At 30.4% G+C, this 23,526-nt stretch overlaps 1 protein-coding gene across 2 annotated transcripts in view; it reads right to left on the bottom strand.

Moving 5' to 3' along the window:
- LOC145254853 (uncharacterized) overlaps window positions 1-18,907 on the bottom strand; it is a 37,125-nt gene extending 18,218 nt beyond the window's left edge. Inside the window, exon 1 of one of the 2 annotated variants that reach the window (XM_080113708.1) lies at window positions 18,479-18,907. In XM_080113708.1, the coding sequence (XP_079969834.1) occupies window positions 18,479-18,637 (159 nt within the window). In that variant the 5' untranslated portion in view covers window positions 18,638-18,907. The remainder of the gene's footprint in view (window positions 1-18,478) is intronic. The other variant, XM_080113715.1, reaches the window with a different exon arrangement.
- Window positions 18,908-23,526: the final 4,619 nt, after the last annotated feature.

Raw genomic sequence — 23,526 nt, 5'->3', positions numbered from 1 at the left:
AGTTCTCCTTCACTGACTAGAAGTGTAGTATCAAAACAATACACTTTGCTTCTTGTCATCAAATGTATTAAAAAAAAAAAGTATACCCAAGTAGTGTGTAAAAATTTTTTTCTTCTCACATTTCAATTGAAGTGGCAGGTGGAAATAGTTTTATTTTTAACAGATGGAAATGTGTGTGAAGATGTATTTTCAGTGCAGAAATGACTCCTTGAAGATATTTGAACTAAAATGGAGAAAAAGAGGTAAGAAATATCCAGTCACTCTTACCTGATATCCAGATGATTAAATGTCTTATATTTAGCCAAATGGAGCTTGAAGGATTCAATAATATAAAGGAAAAAAAATAGTACAGAAGTGTTGTATGGTACTTGCCCCATTTCCACAAATGTGGAGGAAGTACATTCGTGGTTGCTGTACTTGGAAGTTTTTTGTCTTTCTAAAAAAAGGCGTAGAAATCCACAATCAGCAAACGGAGAGAATCTGTTCCCGAAGCCATTTCTTTACTGAAACACTTGCTCTCCAAAAATGTTGATGCAAACAGAATCCACCCATTAGATGATGATAGAGTTGTACACATCAAAAGTATAAATACATATCCACAACACATGCCATGTAATGGCTAAACAAAGAAAAAGGGTCTTCAGCGTTCTCAATTATAGATGGTTATTTTGAAGTAACAACATTGAAATATCTTATGAAATGCAGAATCTTTTTTTGTTTTTAAATAAGAAATATCAACAAAATGATTGCAGTAAATAATTTTAGAGCAAACATAAAATATTTTATGTTGTTACATGAAGGAAAATCGTAATTTTTTAAAGTTATTATATATACATATAAATATATATATATATATATATATATACATACATATATAACACAAAAACATGTTCGCACCGATACAATTGAGAACACTGCATAATTGAGAGTTTAGCACATGCTAACACATTCATTATTAAAGAAATCAAGATAAAACTAGGCCAATAGAAATATATTTTATAACATGTACAATTTAAAAATGGCTCTAGTTTTTGAAGACCATTTCTTTAATAATGTTGGCCAACTGTTGCATACTAAACTGCAAATGTTCTAATGAAATAAAAGCAAGCTCATCTTAAATACTGAGAAGGCAAGACAAATTGACTGACAATTATTTATTATTCTTACAAACAACTAATACAAAAGCTAACTCTTTTCTTCCAATAAATGACAGCTGAACATCCTTTATGGATTTTCAGCAACTCTTGATCATCAGCATGAGATTGTGATGAAACTTTGCAGAAAATATAAAAACTAACGAACGCTTCTTTCTCAGAAAAACTGCTTATTTCCTCTGCAAAACAAGGAGCCAGGTGTGGATTGTGAAAATGTAGCAGATCTGGAATCAATCAGGGGAGACAACCGAGTAAATGAAAGTTCATTTAAGAGAAAAACAGATCTTTGTTGTTGTTGTTGCATTTTTTTTTTTTTTTTTTTCTTTTCTTTTTTGGACGTGTATATAAATTAAAGCAAAAGGAAGTTGATTGTAAAACTGGCTGAACTATTGATGAATTCTTGATATTTCAATAATTTTTATCTGGTGCTGCTGGCATTCAATTCACAAAGGATCAAATCTGGTCAACAGCCGGAAAGGGAAGAGCATTAAATGATAAAACAAGCATTTGGCATTTATTAAATCACATTCATAAAACATTTACATTTTACAAATCAATTAAATTCAGTTAATGCAGTTTCATTATAGAATGAAAATTTTTAATGAGATGACATGCAGATATTTTAAGTCATGGAGTCTCACCTGAATAAACAATTTACAGATAAGCAAAGTACGTTTATTTTGATATTGTAAAATTAAACATGTGAAGCATATATATTTACAACTTTAAAATGTACAAAATATATAAAAACTAGCTTTTCACTCAATCAAATTATCAGAAAACATGAATTCATAAAAACTTATAATTTCTAGAATGTGTAAATTTATAATTTTGCATAAATTAAATCATAGCTTTTGTTTTGAATAGTTTTTATCAGATTATAACAAATGTAAATTGGATGGCAAAAACCTAAAGAAGCCCCTATCAGATTGTTTGGTGCTCCAGGATGGCAGTTGCTCGATGAATTATCCCTCCTCTTCGAACATCTCGACCTCAGATTAACTTGTTTGTATAGAAAAAAAAAAAAAAAAAAAAAAAAATCCACATTCAATAAATGACGTCAGGTCATCTATAGGCGAGAAGACTGTCAAATCTACATGGCAGGGTTTTCATCTAGTGGAGTCCTACATTAGTGCATAAAAATCAACCAATAAATTTCTGCCATTTCTTTCATATTTCTCAACCATTCGGGTGTAATGGGTTGCTTGTTTGATGTGTTTTAATCTGGATACATGTACAGGGTAGAACTATAAAATTGTCGCCCTAAAGAAAACACTATACCTTTATTTTAAAACTTATTGAAAAAAAAAAAAAAATCAATTCAGGTAACTTGATTATGCAGTAGAGCTGACATCTATTAAATGTAGCAGTCTTCAGCCTCAATCATCACCTTGATAAGAGTCAAGAACTGGGAGCATGCCCTTTCCACAAGCACTGGCAAGAGCTCGGCAATCAGGCTGGCTTTGGCATTGTGGGAAGTCATGTTCTTGATTTTCTTGATGTATGACCAAATGAAGTTGTCCAGTGGGTTCAGGGGGGGGGGGGTATAAAGTGGCATTTCTTCTGAAGCCAAGCCTGGGTCTCTTTGGACTTGTGGGTCTGTGCAGAGTCCTGTTACCACTCAGGGTTTGCCAGCAGCCACCTGATTGCATGAGGTGATCACCACACTCTTCAGCACAGCCAGGTACACTTTGGTGTTGACTTTCAAGATGTGAGTAAGATGGCACGATGTGGCTCTCACTTGAAACCACACAAAAGACCATAACCGTGGCCGGAAACATTTTCATCATCCCAGGCACATCCCTGTTATTTGCGGCGATACAACAATGCATTTTGAGGGTGCTGGCAATGGTCCTGTTGTCATAACTTTGATCGGTAGAGAGCAGTACATCTCCGATCTCACTTGTTGTCATAACTTGGATCGGTACAGCAGTGCATCTCCGATCTCACTTGTTGAACATTGTGCCACTTTCAGATATGATAGAAAGCTTCTATCGCTCTTGAGATTTGTACACAACTAGTGGATGGTCTGCAACAAAAAAATGAAAAAATTGAAAAAAAAATAAAAAATTTTTTTAAATGTCCCAAAACCCATAAGGTTGATGGTAAGCTTTTGTAGTTTGAAATAACTTCAGAGCAATGGCTGTCCTCAAAAGACGTGCTTTGTGTTCCATTGATAAGTCAACATTTTTATCGACTCCCTTTAAGTAGAGAGCAAAAGGGCTCTAGAAGGAGAATAAATTTCCCAAAAAACTAGCCTTAATATCCCCCCCCCTCCCCCGAAGCTAAAAAAATCCTGGAGTATTTTTTTTTTTTCTTTCAAAATGTGCCCTTAGTTTCCAACCCTTTTTTTCTCTCTCAAAATCTCTCGTCTAATTACATTAGACGAGAGATTTTGAGAGAGAGAGAAAAAGGGGTTGAAAACTAAGAAAAGAAAAAGGGCACATTTTGAAAGAAAAAAAAAAAAAAAATTAGTTCAGAAAACCCTGGAGAAGAAACTTTAATCTGAAGAAAAAGGCTTTTTGAAATACACTAGCAGGGCTACCCGGCGTTGCTCGGGACCGTATAAACAATGAAAAAACAAAAGCAGATATTGAACATATGTTTTATTCTTAGGGGAGAGGAATCTTTCATCTCAAGTTTTAGCGTTAATGACAGGTTTTTTGGGGGCCCCCCTCGAAGATAACTGATCAGTTGACCAACTTCTAGTAGTCCGTTTGACGTGAAATTTCGATATTTGTCATCCGGGTGATGGGGCTTCGATATGATACCAAATTTGTCAAGTTTGGTTCCGTCTTTCAAAAGTTTTAGCGTTACAAACAAACATACATACATACATACATACACACCGATTTTTGCCTTTTATATATATAGATGTGCCTATTTTTACTTTAATTGTATTCCAGTATTTTTTTTTTTTTTTTACTCGTTTTTCTAAACTCCCAAACCTGTAATTTACCTTTTATTATTGTAAATAACGATATGTTTCGAAATCAGCATTTTGTGATTTGTTTTATAGTGTTTGAATTTTTTAATTATTTTTACATTTTTTTTTTTTTTTTTTTTAAAATAAAAGCTGGATTGAATCATTACCAGCCCAAGGGAGTCAGCAGATCAAAGCCTGAAGGCCACTCGAGTAAAATGTAAGGGGGTAGCATAGAATTTGGATAATTTAAAGGGACAGCTTAACAACCTGCTTATATTGGATTTGTAGGCTACCATATTGTAATCGGCCGAGAAACAGGCCAATGGATAGTGTTCCACAGATGGGCAGTTCTAGGAAATAAGTTTTGTTTACAGAATTTGCGTTTAGATTTAGGCAGAGAGTGGGGGAAATTGTTGACAGTGGCTGTAGCTATTCGTGTGTGTGTTTTTTGTGGAAGGTAAGGAGGGGGATCATTGATTGGAGCTCAGACGAGCACTTGCCATGAAAATAATGATAGAGCAGAGACATGCTCACAACCTCTTCTGTGAGAAAGATGTTGTAGGGAAGAGAAAAAGGCACCAATTACTAAGTTTTAAAACTAGTTTTGAACTGTAATATGGTGTCCCTTATTCACTAATTTTTGTTCTTGTTAGTTTCCTTTACTCCATTTCTATCATTTTTTTTCTTCTTCTTACTACTCTAAAGTCAGATTTTGTTAATGATCACAGAATCAAGGATACTTGTGCAGAGAACCCCCTTTTCCGTAGATGCTGTACTGTCATTCTGGCAGCTTACATAAACTGCCACAAAATACTAGAAAGAAAAAACATGATAGAAATTTCAATGAAAAAAACTTGCAGTATATTTCATGAATACATTTTTTTTTTTTTTTTGTAAAATAATGTAAACCAACAAATGAAACTTTTTTTGGAAGGAAACTAAAGGAGGTTGGGGGATATTTTTCTATGACAAATTTTTTTTTTTTTTTTTTTTTTTTTTTTAAGGAGGGGTATAGGCTTAAAAAAAAAAAAAAAAAAAAAAAAAAAAAAAAAAAAAAAAAAAAAGAAGCAAGTACTCTTTGCAAATGTTTCAGAAAATTTTTTAGTCGGGCATGGTGTTCTGAACCGATGACCATAAATTTCAAATTCTTGTGGGCTGACACTATTTCCGGCGACTGCAGCACAATCTGCAAACCAGCTAGATTAATCTTGACTGCTTTATTTAAATGAATTATGATTTAAATTTTTTCATGATTAAAACTAATATTTTCTTCCAATTAATTATCCTCTGCTGCACTGACTGAGCATTTTGCCATATTCCAGCGGTTTAGTAAGCTGCAGACACAGCATTCACGGAAAAACAGGTCGTTCTCTGCCTAAGTATGAAAAAAAAAAAATAAAGTAAATCAAGAGATTTTTATTGTCAAATAAGCGAGAAAAATTTTTCAGTTAAACTTGAAAACTGATAATCGGTTGAACTGATAATCGATTGAACTGATAATCGATTGATAAGTCTACATAGTGTTTAAACTAGAGTTGTAAATTTTATTATTAGATTACTGTAATTAAAACCTTTTGAAATGTAAATCCGTTAGAGTAGAATTTATGTTTATAATTTGTAAATCTTAGAAATAAGAAAATATTTTGACTTAATACTATTGAGGGAGATCTATCGCCTCCCATGAAAATTGTATGTGACAAGCAGCTTGGTTTAATGTAGATTTAACTCTCTAAAAGTAAGTCACTAATAAAGCTTAGTGACCGGCAACAGAAGATTTTTTTTTTTTTTTTTTTTTTTTTTTAATCAAAATCTATTAAAATCAATTTTCCAAATAACTTTTTCCAGAAAGATAAAACCCAGAATTTTATAAAAAGCAAAACTAATACTTTCTATAATTTTTAATAGAATTAAACATTTTTCAAAAGATACTTGACCCAATTTTCGTAATTTTTGCTGGAGACGAATATAAAATTTAAATATTTTTAAAAAATTTTTTTGAATCAAACTAATGTTTGATGTCTAAATAAGATATTGGATGAACTTATATTCTAATATTTTTACATATTCTTATAAGTACCTTCATTTAAAATCCCATTGGTTTTTTAATTATTAGTAGAAAATGTAAACAAATGGATGACAGTGTCATGCTGGATTGGAGATATTTCAAAGTATGGAAATCTAAATATTTAAACATTTCCATAAATTAAAATATTTTAACAGGCAAATATTTTTTTTTTTAAATGAATTAATTCCAAACACAATTTATTGTAAAATATCCTCAATATTACATATTTTTAGCTTTATATAATTTTTTTAGTTTGTAATCAAGGCCACCTTACATTACTACTCACGTAAATGACAAATTGCAGAAACAATGTAATTTTTAAACTTCTACATAACATTTTCCGTATCTATTCTTCAAAGCAGTCTTTAATGGTATATTGGAAAAATTGGGCTTTTTAAAAGAATTTAAAAATTAAGATTTTAAAGTGTTTTTTGTAAAAATGAAAAAAAAAAAAAAAAAAAAAAAAAAAAAAAATTCATGCTTATCTGAAAGATAATTATTCCAATTTCACACGTCAAAAACACGAAAGATGAAAAATTGAATGCATTCAAAATTTGGATTTTCAATTTCAGAATCTGAAAAGCAGCTGTTTTTCTGTACCCCCCCCCCCCTATACGCAGTATGTTCAGTTTTGGCTTTTTATTTTAAGGGCGGAAGTGACCACAAATGAAGGGAGATATCTAGGCAAAAATACATTGCCTGATGATAAAATATGCTTTAAATAATATTTTGATTAATGCAGATTTCGTATTTATTATATTGGACCCAATATATAGTAATGATTTATAAAAAAAAAAAAAAAAACTCTTGGCCCACCACAGAGGATCGAAATCAATAAGCTTAGCTAAGGATTTACTTTTTCCTTGGACGTTAATACCTGAGCTATGAAGACATTTACTGCAAGGCTAAAAATTAAAACATGAACGAATAGCTATTATGTTACGCATGCACATTTGTAATGCCGTCATTCGACCGTCACATAGCAATTTTTAAAAAATTTTTTATTTACACTTTTGCACCGATTTTCCCTGGCATAATACCCAAATATAAGGTTTCACATAGGTTTGAATCCCCTACACATTAAGTTTCATATCTATAGACCAAAATCTAACGAGTTTGGTAGGCAAAATTTTTTAAAATAAAATATATACATGTGTGTATATATATATATATATATATATATATAGTTTTGTTTACTATAACCTTTTACGCAGATATTACGCAAGAATTACACGTAATAGTTAACTATAGGTACGGGCAAAATGAATGTTGACGCTCAAAATGTATAAACATTTTGACCCCTCCCTTTACTTAAAAATTCACCAAAACTCAGGAAATTAACCAATTTTAATAAAATTTTCAATATTTATCAAATAATGATCACAGAATATAATGAATTAATTATTTTTTATTTAAATCTTAGTGGAAATGTATTTTGTTTAAACAAAAATACCTTTACTAAAGTTACGGTTTTCAGTAGTAAATAAAAAACGCAATTTATTTTTGCTTTTTTTTTAATATAAAGCAAGCATCATAATTTGTAACAATAAAAATAAAAAATAATTTTTACAGGAACATTATGAAAAAGCCCCTAAAGTCCGTATTAATAAATTCGATATAACTCAAAGAAAAATGAATTTCTCGAACTACCGATATTACCATTGAATTAAGCATTGTTTTAGTATTTTCACAAAAAAAAAAAAAAAAAAAAAAAAAAAAAAAAAAATAGTTGCAAAAAAAAATATTTCTATTTTTAAATTACAGGTTTTGCACATCTTTTTTATGCAAGCTTTTAATAATTTCCTTGCTCGCAAGAATGTGAAACTTTCGGCGTAACATTTTTCATGTAATATTGAACAATAATTTAAAAACAGGAACATTAAAAAAATTTAAAAAATAAAATTTATACAAACGTTCCATGTCCGTAACTATGGATGCCCATTCTTGAAAAGAAAAGGACACCTGTCCGTTTTGCTCCCTCCAACTACCCGATGTCATTTTCAGATACGTTTCAAATTGTGTAAAATCGACTTTAAATTTCACGTAAACATTCCGATTAATTAAAACGTAAGTTAGTATTTTTTTCTTTTAAGTGTTAATTTGTTCAATAATTATAAATTGTTTCCTCTCCATTTTGAATTCTGTATAAATAAAGTGTTAACTTTTTTTTTCAATGAATAAATGCCGTTTAAATTCTATTAATTGTTTGAACCTTTTTAATGAATAAATTGTTATTGTAACTTAGTGAATTAAATTCACTGAATTTTTAAATTGAATTGTTTAAACAATGAAATTATGTCATTAATGTGCTTCCACAGTTCTTTGAATTTTGCCGCAATTACTTTTTTGACACGAAACTAATCCTGTTGCTACCATGGCCATATTTTGAGATAATTATTACCCCCTTTTAGCAAGAGTTAAGTACATTTATTGCATTAATTCATTATTTTAAGACTAACTTAAACTTCACTTGGAAATAATTTCAGAAAACATTTCTCTTGCCCGAAAAATGTAAACACGATATTTGTCATGATGAATTTTTACATGAAATACACGGTTTTTCAGATTTGAGATAAAATTATTCCAAGTATTTATTTCACACGCTATTTTTTCTTTGAGAAATTAACTTTAAGTTGTGATCTTTTAAACATAAAATAACCGAAAATTTAAAAAATATGATTGACCGCCGTTCAAAACCAGGTTCCATACCTAAGCAGCCATTAGAATTGCTTGTACCTATAAAAGTCGTCATTTTAAAAATGATTTGCAAGATGGAAAGCGAATTAAAGTTTACCCATAAGATTTAGTTATATTCTTTCTCAGAGCTTTGTTTAAGCCAGCAAGTAAAGTCACTGATATCAACTAGGATTACTACTTTCTCCCTCTTGTCCTCATATGAAGATGTCAAGTTTAACAGCTCCGTTGTCGAAGTCCATCTAAGAATTGCATAGTCATAGTGGATGGTGTATGACTTATTTCCAACCATTCTTTCTGGTATGTTTTCTCAGTACTTGTGGCTACACTGCACATTTACTTTTTTGTGTAGTAGACATATTGACACTCCATTATGTCGCATTGTATAGTAGCCATGTTCCAACAGAGCTTTACAAGTGAATGCAAGAACTTGCCAATGCGGATTCTTAATTGTTCTAAGGAAGGTAACTATTTTACTAAGACTTGTAAGGAACATGATTTTTCAACTAAAAAATAAAATTTTTTTATAACATTGAAAAATATAAAATTTGACAATATTGCACTTTTCTTAACATTTGAGTAATTGTAAAAGACTTTTTAGTGTTATCTCCATTAGAATAGTTAAGATTCCGCATTGCCAAGATCTTCCCTGTTGCGTCAAATAGGTTACTTTAAATTGAAAAGAGCAGGCATGCCTAGATTTTAGAATTTAAATAAGTCCACTTTTAAAAAACATGGAAATTGAATAGATAAGAACATCTAAAACATAAAACCTTAAAATGTTTAAGATCCTTGCAAACTAAACTAATTGAAAAAGTAGACAAACGTAAAAATTATTTTGACCTGATCGATTACTAAATAGTTTGGATTTATTGAATAGACAGCGGTCATAATTACTAAAGTCTAAGCAAATTATTTTATTTATTGGTATTACTGATGAATTTAATTAGCTTCATTAATAAACATGGTAATCAGGAAAAATAGTTTCTCATCTAATTTTGATGAACATTGAACATTTAAAAAGCTGGTATTTTTCATATTAAATGTCGACTTTTTATCGGTTTTCGGGCGCTGCTTTACACTGTGCAGAGGGAGACAACTCTTAGAGATCCGTTCATTTTTTTTTTTTCTTTTTCATCTCAATTAAAGACACTCGACCCAACAATTTTTTTTTTTTATTAAAAAAAAAAAAAAAGCTGCAACGATTTCTTTCATGTAACAAAGTTGATAACATTAATGTAGTCTTTATGCGACTATTAAGAGAAAACAAACGATATTTTTCATTAGAATGAAAACATTTATAAGCCCCGGCAACTTTTTTTTTTTTCCAGTAAATGTTATGGTACAGTTTTTAAAAGTCTTTAACCGTAAATACAAAGAATGAAACTCTTTAATAAAACAAGGATGAACCTTAAAGCTGCGGCGACTTTTACTGTAACAAAGTTTATAACACACCAAAATGAAGTTTTTAACATTACAAAAAGTGAAAATGCGACGATAGTTGTAGATGAATTGTTAACAGCTTTAAACGTTTCATCCTTGTTTTATTAAAGGTTTCATCCTTTCGTATTTTTTAAACCTTAACATACCATTTATTTTTTTAATAAGTTTCCGCGGCGCAGCTCCTTTAAATTTTTTCATCTAATGAAAATATCGTTGGCTTTCTTTTAATAGTGGGTACGGACATTAATGGCGGAATAAAGATAGGTGGAAAGTTTTGAAAGCTGATTTAGCAATTATTTTAGGTTTCTGACTACTTTTTGTTTATTGTATTTGAAAGATTAAAAGACGGTACTGGTCGCGATTAGAGTTCCCTGCCGAACACCCTAAAAAAAAAAAAAAAAAAAAAAAAACACTGACTTCTCCCTTAGTTGCCATAGTAACTACACGATCATGAATTTTTATCGACTTTGTTTTACTGTTTATGAATATTGAAATAAGACATTACACATTAATATTTCACTTTTATCGACTTTTTTTTACTGTTTATGTGTCACTTTTATCGACTTTCTTTTCTTTTTTAAATAGCATTTTCTTTTTAAATGACGTTTTTACTGTTTATGAATATTAAAAAATAATTACTAACCATTTATTAATAAAAAAAAATGGGTGCTACTGCTAATGCACTTATGATCCGCGCTATATTTTAACTCGCATTTCTAAGCTTAAAGTTTAATGTTTTTTTATTCAATCGTAAGGTTAAAACGTAGTCATTTAAAAAGAAAATGCTATTTAAGAAAAGAAAAAGTCGATAAAAGTGACACAAACAGTAAAAAAAAAAAAAGTCGATAAAAGTGATTAAAAGTGAGATATTATTAATAAATGTGTAGTAATGTCTTTTATTTCAATATTCATAAACAGTAAAACAAAGTCGATAAAAATTCATGATCGTTTAGTTACTATGGCAACTAAGGGAGAAGTCAGTGTTTTTTTTTTTAGGGTGTTCGGCAGGGAACTCTAATCGCGACCAGTACCATAAAGACTAAAAGTTCATTTCAAACAGGAAAATAAATATTTATACACGTGAAAAAAAATTGTAAAAATTCTTTGAAAGATGATTAGTCTTCTGGGTCTATTTCAATGATGATAATTAGTAAAGTCCTAAGATAGGGAATAAAAAAAAAAAAAAAGGAAAAAAAAAAAAAAAAAGGAAAAAAAAAAAAAAAAAAAAAAAAAAAAAGAATCTTACATATAAAAATTATGCGAGACCTATAACTTATGAAAAAGTGAAAATATTATTGCAATTATATGTGTGAAAATATTAAACAATGCTTAATTCAATGATAATACCGGTAATTCGATAAATTTTTCTTAGAGTTATATCGAATTGAATTAATATGAACTTATTGCCTCTTTTTCGTAATGTTCCTATAAAATTATTCTGTTTAAACAAAATACAAAAGATTTAAATAAAAATGGGTTTATCTTTCATCATATTCCGTGATCATTTGATAGATACTGAAAACTTAGTTAATCTAATTTTTGGTGATTTTTGAAGTAAAAGGAGGGGGTAAACATGTTTATACATTTTGAGAATCGTCATTCATTTTGCACGTACCGACTTAAAGACTACATTTTGTATTATTGTTATCAACTTAGTTACATTAAAAAAAATAAAAACATCGTCGCAGCTTTCTTTTAATGGTTTGATTTAAAAAAATATCGTCGAATCGAGCGTCCTAAATTATGAGATGAAAAAAAAAAAAAAAAAAAAAAAAAAAAAAAAATGAACGAATCTTTCACTAAGAGTTTTCTCCCTCTGCACAGTGAACTATTGTAAGACAGCGCCAGTTTTCGGGTACGCTGACAATGAATATCGGTTAAATTTCTGGCGGATAATTTACCAGATATAAAAACATTTGTAATCCAACGTAAAAAGCTAATGTAATCCTTGCCAGCCATTTTCCAAAGGAATTAGTAATGCGCATGCGTGTAAAAAAAAAAAAAAAAAAAAAAAAAAAAGCTCTTCCGAGAACGACAAAGAAAAACACACAACCTTTCTACGTTAAGAACGCCTTTCGTAATAAACACCCCATTTTTAGGGGAGGGGAACTATTTGCTTTGTCTGCTTCGTGCTTCAGTTGCACGCATATACATTACTGTGTGTTCGGTCGTGAAAATAAAATGGCTGCCAGGGATTACATTAGCTTTCATGCTGGATGTTTTCACATATCTGGTAAACGACTGATAAGCCCCAGATTTAACTGATATTCGTTGTCAGCATACTAGAAAACCTGCCAAGTCGATATTTTGAATGTGAACGGCGAGTTGTAGTTAATGTATATAAAAAATAAACTTCGGTACTCCCTGGGCGTTGAGTTCCATGGCGAACAGCATAAAAAAAAACACGCGTCGCTACTCGCTCCCTTCCCGACGCAAGCGCACGTAACCTTATTTACTGACGTTGTCGTAGTAACTAAACGATTATCTGTCACATTTACTTATTTTGAAAATACTTTCTCTTTATGAATATTAAAAGAAAAATTACTAAACGGATTTGTATTACTGTACACAGATTCGAAAAAGTTGTCAAAAAACAAATATATAACAAATAAATGTTATAAAAGGCAAGATAAGTTACTTTTCTACCAAACTGGATATATTTTTCGTGTTTTTATTCAATGTAACATGTTTATTCAGCTCGAAAAACAGTGTTTACCGATGTATTGGAAAATTCAATATGGCGCCTCCGCCTCACTCACTCTTGAACACGGTAAGTTTGGGAAAAGGTGTTAAAATAAAAAAAACTAGAAAAAATACTATTAAAAACCCGCCGAATATATGTCAACCTATGTCACGGTAACATATTGAGCGAGTTTTTAACAGTATTTTATCCAGTTTTTTTATTTCTAACACCTTTTCCCAAACTTACCGTGTTAAAGAGGGAGTCAGACGCCATCTTGAATTTTTCAATACATACATCGGTAAACACTGTATGGTTTTTGAGCTGAATAAACATGTTACATTGAATAATAACACGAAAAATATATCCAGTTTGGTAGAAAAGTAACTTATCTTGCCTTTGATAACATTTGTTATATATTTGTTTTTTTGACAACTTTTCCGAATCTATGTGTACAGTAATACAAACCCTACTAAACATTTATTAATAATGTCTCACTTTTACAGACATTTGTTTTTAAATTTTTTTTAAACTTATCGACTTCCTTTTTTTAATAGCATTTGCGGATGGATAAAAAACGAAAAATAACTAAACCATTTACTGATATTTTCTCACTTTTACAAATATTTTTAACAAATAAATGTCAAGTCAAGATACCGAGAAATTGTCAGTAAATGGTTTAGTTATTTTTTTCGTTTTTTACCCATCCGCAAATGCTATTAAAAAAAAATAAATAAATAGAAGTCGTCATTCAACAAGAAATTTAAAAACAAGTGTTTGTAAAAGTGAGACATTAATAAATGTTTGGTAACTTTTTCTTTAATATTCATAAAGAGTAAAACTTTCAAAATAACGTGACAGATAATCGTTTTAGTTACGACAACGTCAGTAAAAAAAAAAAAAAAAAAGTTACGTTCGCTTGCGTCAGGAAGGGAGCGACGGCGACGCTTATTTTTTTTTTATGCGGGTCGCCATGGAACTCAACGTCCAAGGAGTACCATAACTTCACCCGGCCAATGCTGGACATATAAAACTAGTACTTAAAAAGGCGAATCATTGTTTACCTTTTTTTACGTAAAAACCCAATGACGAAAATAAATTCAGAGACCATATAAAATTTCGCTAAAACGTGAAACACGATTCGGGGGAAAATATCCGAATTCAGGCAATGAATTCGTATTAAAAAAATTATAAAAATCTTATTTCAATCAAATTAAAAAAATCTTCAAAAGATAAAAATGTCACCACAAAAGTAGTCAATGGAAATTTATAAAAAAAAAAAAATGATTTAATCAAATTTTAAAACAAGTTGTTTCGATAAGACATTGAAGGTCACGAGGAAGAGGAGTAGATAATTCATCATTGTTTGACCTATATTGTGTTCGTCTGACAACATCGCCATTTTGAAGAGAAACAATTACAAAGTAAATCCAATTTCTAAGAAAAAAAAATTCACATTGGTAATTTCATTGTTTACGGTAATAAAACATCGGGCATGATGCTAAATACAAATATTGCTAAAAAAATAAATATAAAAAAAATAGGCATGATTATATATTTACATTAAATAGGAATTTTTTTTTTAAATGCCAAAATTTAAACTTAACAATAAGGTAGATATTTCATGAATATCCAATATTAACTATTGTTTGAAATTTATAAAAACAGATTTTGAACTAATGCCCAAGATTAATACGCGTAAACAATGACATTACCATATCAATAAAAACGAAATAACAGAAAAATAGCATTGCGTTTTTTTTAATTTTTATTTTTTAGCAAGACAAAGGTAGACAAAATGCTAGGTTTGTGGATCGTATAAACGTAAATTAAAAAACGCAGCTCATGAAATAAAATATAAATGCAATCAAGTATCTCAAATCATACAATGAAAAGCAAAATTTTATTTTAAGGGGAAATCGTCAAACAAGTGGGTGATCATTTTATACTATAGCAAGTTAAACGACTTTTAAAAAAATCTATACACATTTTTGGTTTCCGTGCATCTTGGATGACGTCATTGCAATAAATTAATGTAATTGCGAAGCCTTTATGAAGTAATAAAATATGCTCAAATTAGACGAAGCAGCGAGTCTAGCCCCCTCCCCTTTTTAAATTAAATTCCGTTATATTTTCGGTACTTGTTGAGTTCAAGACGTAAAACATGAAAATATTGTATCTACTCGCTATGGAATTAAGTTCTAAAAATCACTGAGTTTCATCAAGTAGTTTTTTCTTTTTACAGAGGAAAAAGGAATTTTAATGAGATCGATCGTATCCCGCCATTTTGCTTATTTCGCGGACGAAACGGGGGGGGGGGGACCTTTAAACGAAAAATGGACTAAAAAGGACAAACGGTTAGATGCAAAAAAAAAAAAAAAAAAAAAAAGTTATCTAGGTATTTTTCTGCCCACGTTTCAAAACCTCAAATTTAGGGCCCCTCGGCCCTCCCTCCACGTTTGCGAAATAGCTGGATACAATCAATCTCACTAAAATTTCATAAAGAAAATCGAATTAGGCGAAGTTTTTTTTATGGGAACTTAATGCCATATCGGGTACACGGAACAGTTTTTGGTTTTTTTTTTTTTCAGTATTTTCATTTTTAAATGTCTGAAATTAAAATACCTTTTATTCATTTGCACTTATAAAAAGACCATCTTTAATTTTTAAGCTGAGAGTAGTAAAATAAATATTTTTGATTACGACAAAAAGTACATTTTCAATTATTAATAGAACCAACTTAGCTGTCCTACGTTCATAATAAAATTAAAGCCGGTGTATCAGAAATCATGTAATAAACAGCCGAAACCATTCCAATTAAGTCAGCAACAATTTTCAATAGTGCTTATGCACTTTTGTTACCGTGCTATTTTTAAAAAATAGTATATAAGTTAAATTCAAGTTTTGCATCTTTTATGAAACTGTTAGATGAAAGTACAGAATTATTACAAAACACTCCATGTTCGAATGGCTTTTTAAATGTCAGCATGGTAACATAAGTGCATCGAAAGTATAGTGAAAAACTTTATTGGGGTGAATACAAATTTTGAATTTTTTCGGGTTTGTATTACTGTACACAGATTCGAAAAAGTTGTCAAAAAACAAATATATAACAAATAAATGTTATCAAAGGCAAGATAAGTTACTCTTCTACCAAACTGGATATATTTTGTGGTTTTATTCAATGTAACATGTTTATTCAGCTCGAACACCATACAGTGTTTACCGATGTATTGGAAAATTCAAGATGGCGTCTGACTCCCTCTTTAACACGGTAAGTTTGGGAAAAGGTTATAAATAAAAAACTGGATAAAATACTGTTAAAAACTCGCTCAATATGTTACTGTGACATAGGATATTCGGCGGGTTTTTAATAGTATTTTTTCTAGTTTTTTTTTTATTTAACACCTTTTCCTAAACTTACCGTGTTAAGAGGGAGTGAGGAGGCGCCATCTTGAATTTTCCAATACATATTACATCGGTAAACACTTTTTCGAGCTGAATAAACATGTTACATTGAATAAAAATGCGTAAAATATACCCAATTACGTAGAAAAGTAACTTATCTTACCTTTGATAATATTTGTTTTTTGACAACTTTTTCGAATCTATGTGTACAGTAATACAAACCCTTTTTCAATATGAATTTTTTAACGGAAGAATTTACAATCTGTACTTTTGAAGGAAAAATAAAAAAAAAAGTATTTCGGTGGACCTTAACGAGCTTTTCCTCCTTGCTGTAAAATTCCTTTTCACGTTTTAATTTTTTTTTAATTTTTTTCTGCGGATTATGGTGTATCCGAGACTTAATTTTACTATTAACAAATTTTTTTTTTTTTTAAAGGTTTGTTTAGTGACTTCATGTGAGGGATCACTTAAATTATAATGATCTATTAAATTGATACGCCACTTTGAGGTCAATCAACAAAACTAATTATGCTATTTATTTTACGGCTGGAGGGGGTGGTGGTGCTCGTTCAAGTCCGCCAATATCTCATTGTAACTCATTGAGAATGAAACTGCAAAAATAAGAAAAATTTACGTAAATTCAAATTTTGATACTGTTAAAAACAAATTCACTAAAGCGTATATAATGTCACGTGTGTACATTTACAATATATATTTACATTGTCTTGAGTATTATTTTAAAATACGTTAAAAGAGGTACGTTTTCTGTGTCCCAAATATTTAAGAACACGTGGTTAACGTAAATTCCGGGTTTATTTTACTGTACGAAAAAGTTATCACAAAACAAATATAGAAAAAATAAATGTTATCAAAAGCAGAAAAGTAACTTATGTTGCCTAACTAGATATTTTTAGTGTTTAGATTTAATGTAACATGTTTATTCAGCTCGAAAAACTACCGATGCATTGGAAAATTTAAAATGGCGGTCGACTCTCAGACGGTAAGTTTGGGAAAATGAGTTATAAATAAAAAACCAGTCAAAATACTGTTAAAAACCCGCCGAATATATGTCAGCCTATGTCACGGTAACATACATTGAGAGAGTTTCTAGCAGTATTTTGTCTGTTTTTTTATTTATAACTTATTTTCCCAAACTTACCGCCTCAAAGAGATATTCGGCCGCCATCGGGGTTGTTTTACAATCGAAAAGGTACGAAAAATGGGCATAAAAAAAAAAAAAAAACGTTACCAAAGACAAGAGAAATTACTTTTCTACCTAGCTGTACAAGTTTTTAAGGTTTCTACATTTTTAAACTTTTTCCGTTCGAAAAAGTAAAAACACTAAAAACTTATTGAGCTGGATAGAAAAATACGTAATTTTGTCTTTACTAAGATTTATTTTTTGACCACTTTTTCGTACTTCTAGATTGTAAAACAAATCCATTTTAATTTATATTGTTGAATTGTGGCATAAAATTTGGAAGTATTTAAAGCGAACAAAAATAATTGCCTTATGTTTTAGCAAATTACAAATAAAAATATAAGTACTTTTGTAGTTTTCGGACTGTGCTGAAATTAAAAGTTTGAAAAGCTATTTACATAAAATATCTGTAGGGATTAAAACATTAATCTAATAAAATTATAAGTGCATAACACCTTGCTTCAAATAAAAGAATTTCGAACTGAAAACGTATAAAAAAAATTATTACATTTATTATAGTGTATATCTAGGTTACGTGTTTATATAATACTTGTCATTTAAAAACTATTTTTAATGCTTGAAAATATTTCAAGCAAAATAAAGTTAGTGCGGTAACAAACGTGCATAAGCACCTAAAAGGATACAAAAAGTTTCATTATATTACATATGGTAAAATTTATTAACATGGTGTTAAGTATACCTAAAACTATAAGAGTCATATATATATATATATATATATATATATATATATATAATAAACTTGATTTCAATTGTTTGTTTAAAAAAACAGAATACGTAAAGAAATTAAGTTCTCAACATGGCGGCCATAAGTGAAAAAAAAATCTGATGTTGAGGGAGGTCATAAAAACCCTAAGAAAAGTATAAAAAAAAATGCATAAAATAAAACCTTTTGTAAATGTTGCTCGATCAGTTGAACGATGTGTTGGGCATATTGGCTGTGATCCTCGGCAAGCATTGTCAACATACTGATCAAAGGTTTGCTGTTTATGGTTAGATCAGTTAAGGAAGAACGGTATTCTTCTACAACTTCTTCAGCGTCAGCCATTTTGGATTGGAGGTCCGTCTTCTGTGTGTAAAATAATGACTAATTTGAAAAAGTTGCCGTCAATTATAGAGCTCCATGTAATAAAGAAAAGAAACGTATTATATATAAACTGTGTTAGCGTTATGAAAACTAACACCAACACAGGAATTGATTATTAATCGCGTAAATCTAGCAAAAATAAAAATGTGTTACGATGAGTGTATAAAACGAGGAACTCTGTCGGAACAAGGGGGGAGACGGTGATCACGTGACTTTTTACTTTCATCTGATTGGTTACAGCCAACAACTAAAAAAAGTAGATGGCATTGATTGGATGATTTTAAAAATTGCATTTCTCTATAAAGCCCAACTAACTGTGATATGAAATATTATTTTTTTTAATTCTATTAATTAATAAAAAAAATATATAAACACGATTTAATTTATTAAAATATTTAAAAAATGCAATAAAACGAAATTTAAGAAATTCAGTTAAAAATAATTTTATTACAAAATTAAATTCCCCAGAATACGTTCCGAATTTTTCGCAAACAAGTCAACCATTTTCAAGGTTTAAATATACTTTGTTACCGTCAGAACACTAGCTTTAATTAAGCCCCCCCACCCCACCCCAAAAAAAAACTTTGTTAAAGAAACATAAAATTGACATTAAATGTACCGAATAGAGATAGCTGGTAAAAAGAATAAAATAATTAAAAAAAACAAAAAAAAAACACTCCCATAACAAAAAAAAACAAAAACAAAACAAGTTTTATTTTTGTTTTTTTTAATTTTACTTGGGAGTTTTTCTTTTCTAATATATATATATATATATATATATATATATATATATATATTTATATATATTTATATTTATATATATTTATATATATACATATTATTCAGCAAGAGGAAGTCTCGAAATAAAGACGAAACATTGATGAACACATAACTCGGTTTGTTCCTCCCCCCCTCTCTCTCTGTCTATATATATATATATATATATATATATATATATATATATATATATATATTTAAAAGAGTGTAGCCATCAACAATTATTTTTATTTTAAAATATTTTTATAACGCGTTTCAAACTTTGGTTCGCTAAAATGGGAGTTTGAAATGTTATTTTTACATCTGCTGATACTAAATGTGTTTTTCAGAGTGATGTATGTACTGATGTGCCACATCAGTGATGTGGTCTTAGACATTCTGTCTCCAATAGTAAGTGTTGGTAGTGTCTGGTCAGGGTTGATTTCGAAGAGGGGACTTTTGGCCCATTTGGTGAAGGTTTTTATGTTTTTTTATGACTTTCTTTCCCCATGTATAGCACACATTCACAAACAATCACACACACATACATATACATACATGTACATATACACACGCATACGTACGCAGGCATATACACATATACACAGGCACATACATAGGAATATATGTAGGAGCATACATATATACATACCCACTTACACACTCACACACGTACTCACACACATCCACCCACTAATATATCACACACAAATTGGTTATTTTTATTTTTTTTAGTTTATTTTTTTTTTTTTTATTTATTTATTTTTTTTTATTTTTTATTTTTTTTTTTTCCCCCAATCAAAACACGCATGCATACATGTACTTAATCATTCAAACATAAGTACACGCACACATACACAAGTAAGATGGACAATAGGTAGGAGAACATATATATATATATATATATATATATATATATATATATATACACACGCACACACACATACATGCGCACACACATATATATACAAACATGTATGCACATACACACTCACATACATCCGCAAACTATGCGGACACACACACATACATACACACACATGCATATATATAGAGATATATGCAGGAGCTCACACATATGCATACATCCATATACACACATACACACACAAATATATTTACCCACCCATATATATATGCATACATACACACACATATACACATGCGTATACATTCACCCACCCATATATATATGGACACACGCACCCACAATCTCACACACACACACACACACACACACACACACAATCACACACACACACACACACACACACACACAATCACACATACATATTCATACACTTTTACCTTACATATATATTGGTTGAAGTTTTCTTTCTTTCCTAATCCAATCACATATTCATACATGTATTTAGTCACCCAAACATAAGTGCACGTACACACACAAACAAGATGGAGGATAAGTAATAGATGATATATATATATACATACACACGTATACACAATCACACACATACACGAATACATACACATACACACATACATATACACACATATGTGTGTACATACACATACACACGTATAATTTATAATTGTTTGTTTAGTTTAGGGAAATGGTACTATACTGGATATGGATGTGCGCACCCGTGAAAGTGTGCGCGTGCTTTATTGTGCTTGTTTTGTTTCGTGTGTGAGGGTGCACATTTACCCAAGTATGCATGCGTGCAAGTGCATTTTGTGTTTTGCCTATTTATGTGTATAATTATTGAGAGATGTTTAAGGTGGAGTTGAACTTTGCTATGAAGTTTTTTTCTTGTGTATGTATGTGTGCATTTGTATGTATGCGTGTATGTGTGTGATTGTATATACGTGTGTGTGTGTGTGTGTGTATATATATATATATATCATCTGTTATCTATCCTCCATCTTGTTTGTGTGTGTACGTGCACTTATGTTTGGGTGACTGAATACATGTATGCATATGTGCTTGGATTAGGAAAGAAAGAAAACTTCAACCAATATATATGCAAGGTAAAAGTGTATGAATATGTCTGTGTGTGTGTCTGCATGTGTGTCTGTGTGATTGTTGGTGCGTGTGTCCATATATATATAGGTGAGTGAATGTATACGCATGTGTATATGTGTGTGTGTATATATATATATATATTTATGCATATATATATATGCGTGGGTAAATGTATTTGTGTGTGTATGTGTGTATATGGATGTATGCGTATGTGTGAGCTCCTGCATATATCTCTATATATATGCATGTGCGTGTATGTATGTGTGTGTGTCTGCATAGTATGCGGATGTATGTGAGTGTGTATGTGCATACATGTATGTATATATATGTGAGTGTGCATGTATATGTGTGTGTGCGTGTGTATATATATGTTCTCCTATCTATTCTCCATCTTACTTGTGTGTGTGTGTGTGTGTGCGTGTACTTATGTTTGAATAATTAAGTACATGTATGCATGCTTGTTTTGACTGGGAAAAAAATAAAAATTAAAAAATAAAATAAATAAATAAAATAAAAAATAAATAAATAAAATAAAAATAAACAATAAAAAAAAAATAAAAAAAAACAATTTGTGTGTGATATATTAGTGGGTAAGTGTGTAGGTGGGTATGTATATATGTATGCTCCTACATATATTTCTATGTATGTGCGTGTGTATATGTGTATATGCCTGCGTACGTATGCGTGTGCATGTGTATATATGTATATGTATGTGTGTGTGAATGTGTGCTATACATGGGGAAAGAAAGTCATAAAAAAAAACATAAAAACCTTCACCAAATGGACCAAAAGTCCCCTCTTTGGACTTAACTCTGACCAGACACTACCAACACTTACTATTGGAGACAGAATGTTTGAGACCACATCACTCTGAAAAACATATTTAGTATCAGCAGATGTAAAAATAACATGTCAAACTCCCATTTTAAAAAAAAACTTTTCACGAAAATATCTGAAGAAAGCCAACCAAAGCTTGAAACGCGTTATAAAACCCACAATTGTTGATGGCTACACTCTTTTAAATATACATTTTTTCTCTCGTTGGAACTACACAACCATCACTTTAAATATATATATATATACTAGCTGTACCCTGCAACGTGTTGCTATGGCTCAAATTGCGCAATGGAAAAAGTTCCAAAATGAGAAAAAGCATGTTTCTTATAGGTTTAAATTTCCATTTTGCATGGGTACACAGTTTTTGTTGTTCCATTTTCTAAGCTGATATAGAGATTTTCCGGTTTGGCGACTCTTGAATATGTAACATAAATTATCCATGTGAAAAAACAGTCAGTGTGTAACTGTAAGGCCCACAATTGTAAAGATTGTTCCCTGTGCTTTGTTGATGGTTATTGCAAATGACAATAAAATTGGAAAGTACAATTTGCTAAAGTGTAATGATGTATCCGGTGGAATCATAGGAATGCATGGAATGAAGATATATTCATCTGTGAAAGGTCCTGTTAAGATTGTTGTTTCTATGATATTGTTTGTTAATTTTTTTTTTACTGCAAGCTATGTGCCATTGCAAAGCTTGGATTGGTTTATATTTCACAACATGATAATTAGTACACCAAATTTCAGTTGCAATACATGCGGTGGCATCCCTGGAAAATATAACTGTTGGATAATTAACCACTTTATCTGCTTTCACAACAGTGTCGATGGATTTGTATTTGACTACCTCACTTGGAATTTTACAATTAATTATAGCGTTAAGTTCATGGGCATCTTTGTATTGACCTGCAAGAATAGCTTATTCACTCAGTCAAATGGAATTCTTATAATTTGAATATCTGCAAAAACCTTTTAAACTAACTATTCTTTTGATGAAATAAAATTACAGAAATTACAGAAGTTAAAAGTCAAAGAATTTTGCCCTTAACTCTGACCAGCTGGAACTTTTTCGTACCCAATTTACCACAAGTGATGCAAAAGTTTTTGTGCGGATCGAACAGTCTGCAACTGTACATGCATATTTTGAGTTAAGTTTAATGTCTTCACATGGAACAAAAAAGTAGAGTATTTGAGGCAAGCATTTATTTCATCTGCTGGTGTTGATTGAAGAATAACAGGTAACATTTGTCTGAAATCTCCTGCAAGCAAT

Source organism: Euprymna scolopes, chromosome 3 (genome assembly GCF_053919585.1).
Source record: "Euprymna scolopes isolate OS-2025 chromosome 3, ASM5391958v1, whole genome shotgun sequence".
In the NCBI taxonomy this organism is placed as follows: Eukaryota; Metazoa; Mollusca; class Cephalopoda; order Sepiida; family Sepiolidae; genus Euprymna; species Euprymna scolopes.
This window is presented reverse-complemented; position numbering and strand designations above follow the sequence as displayed.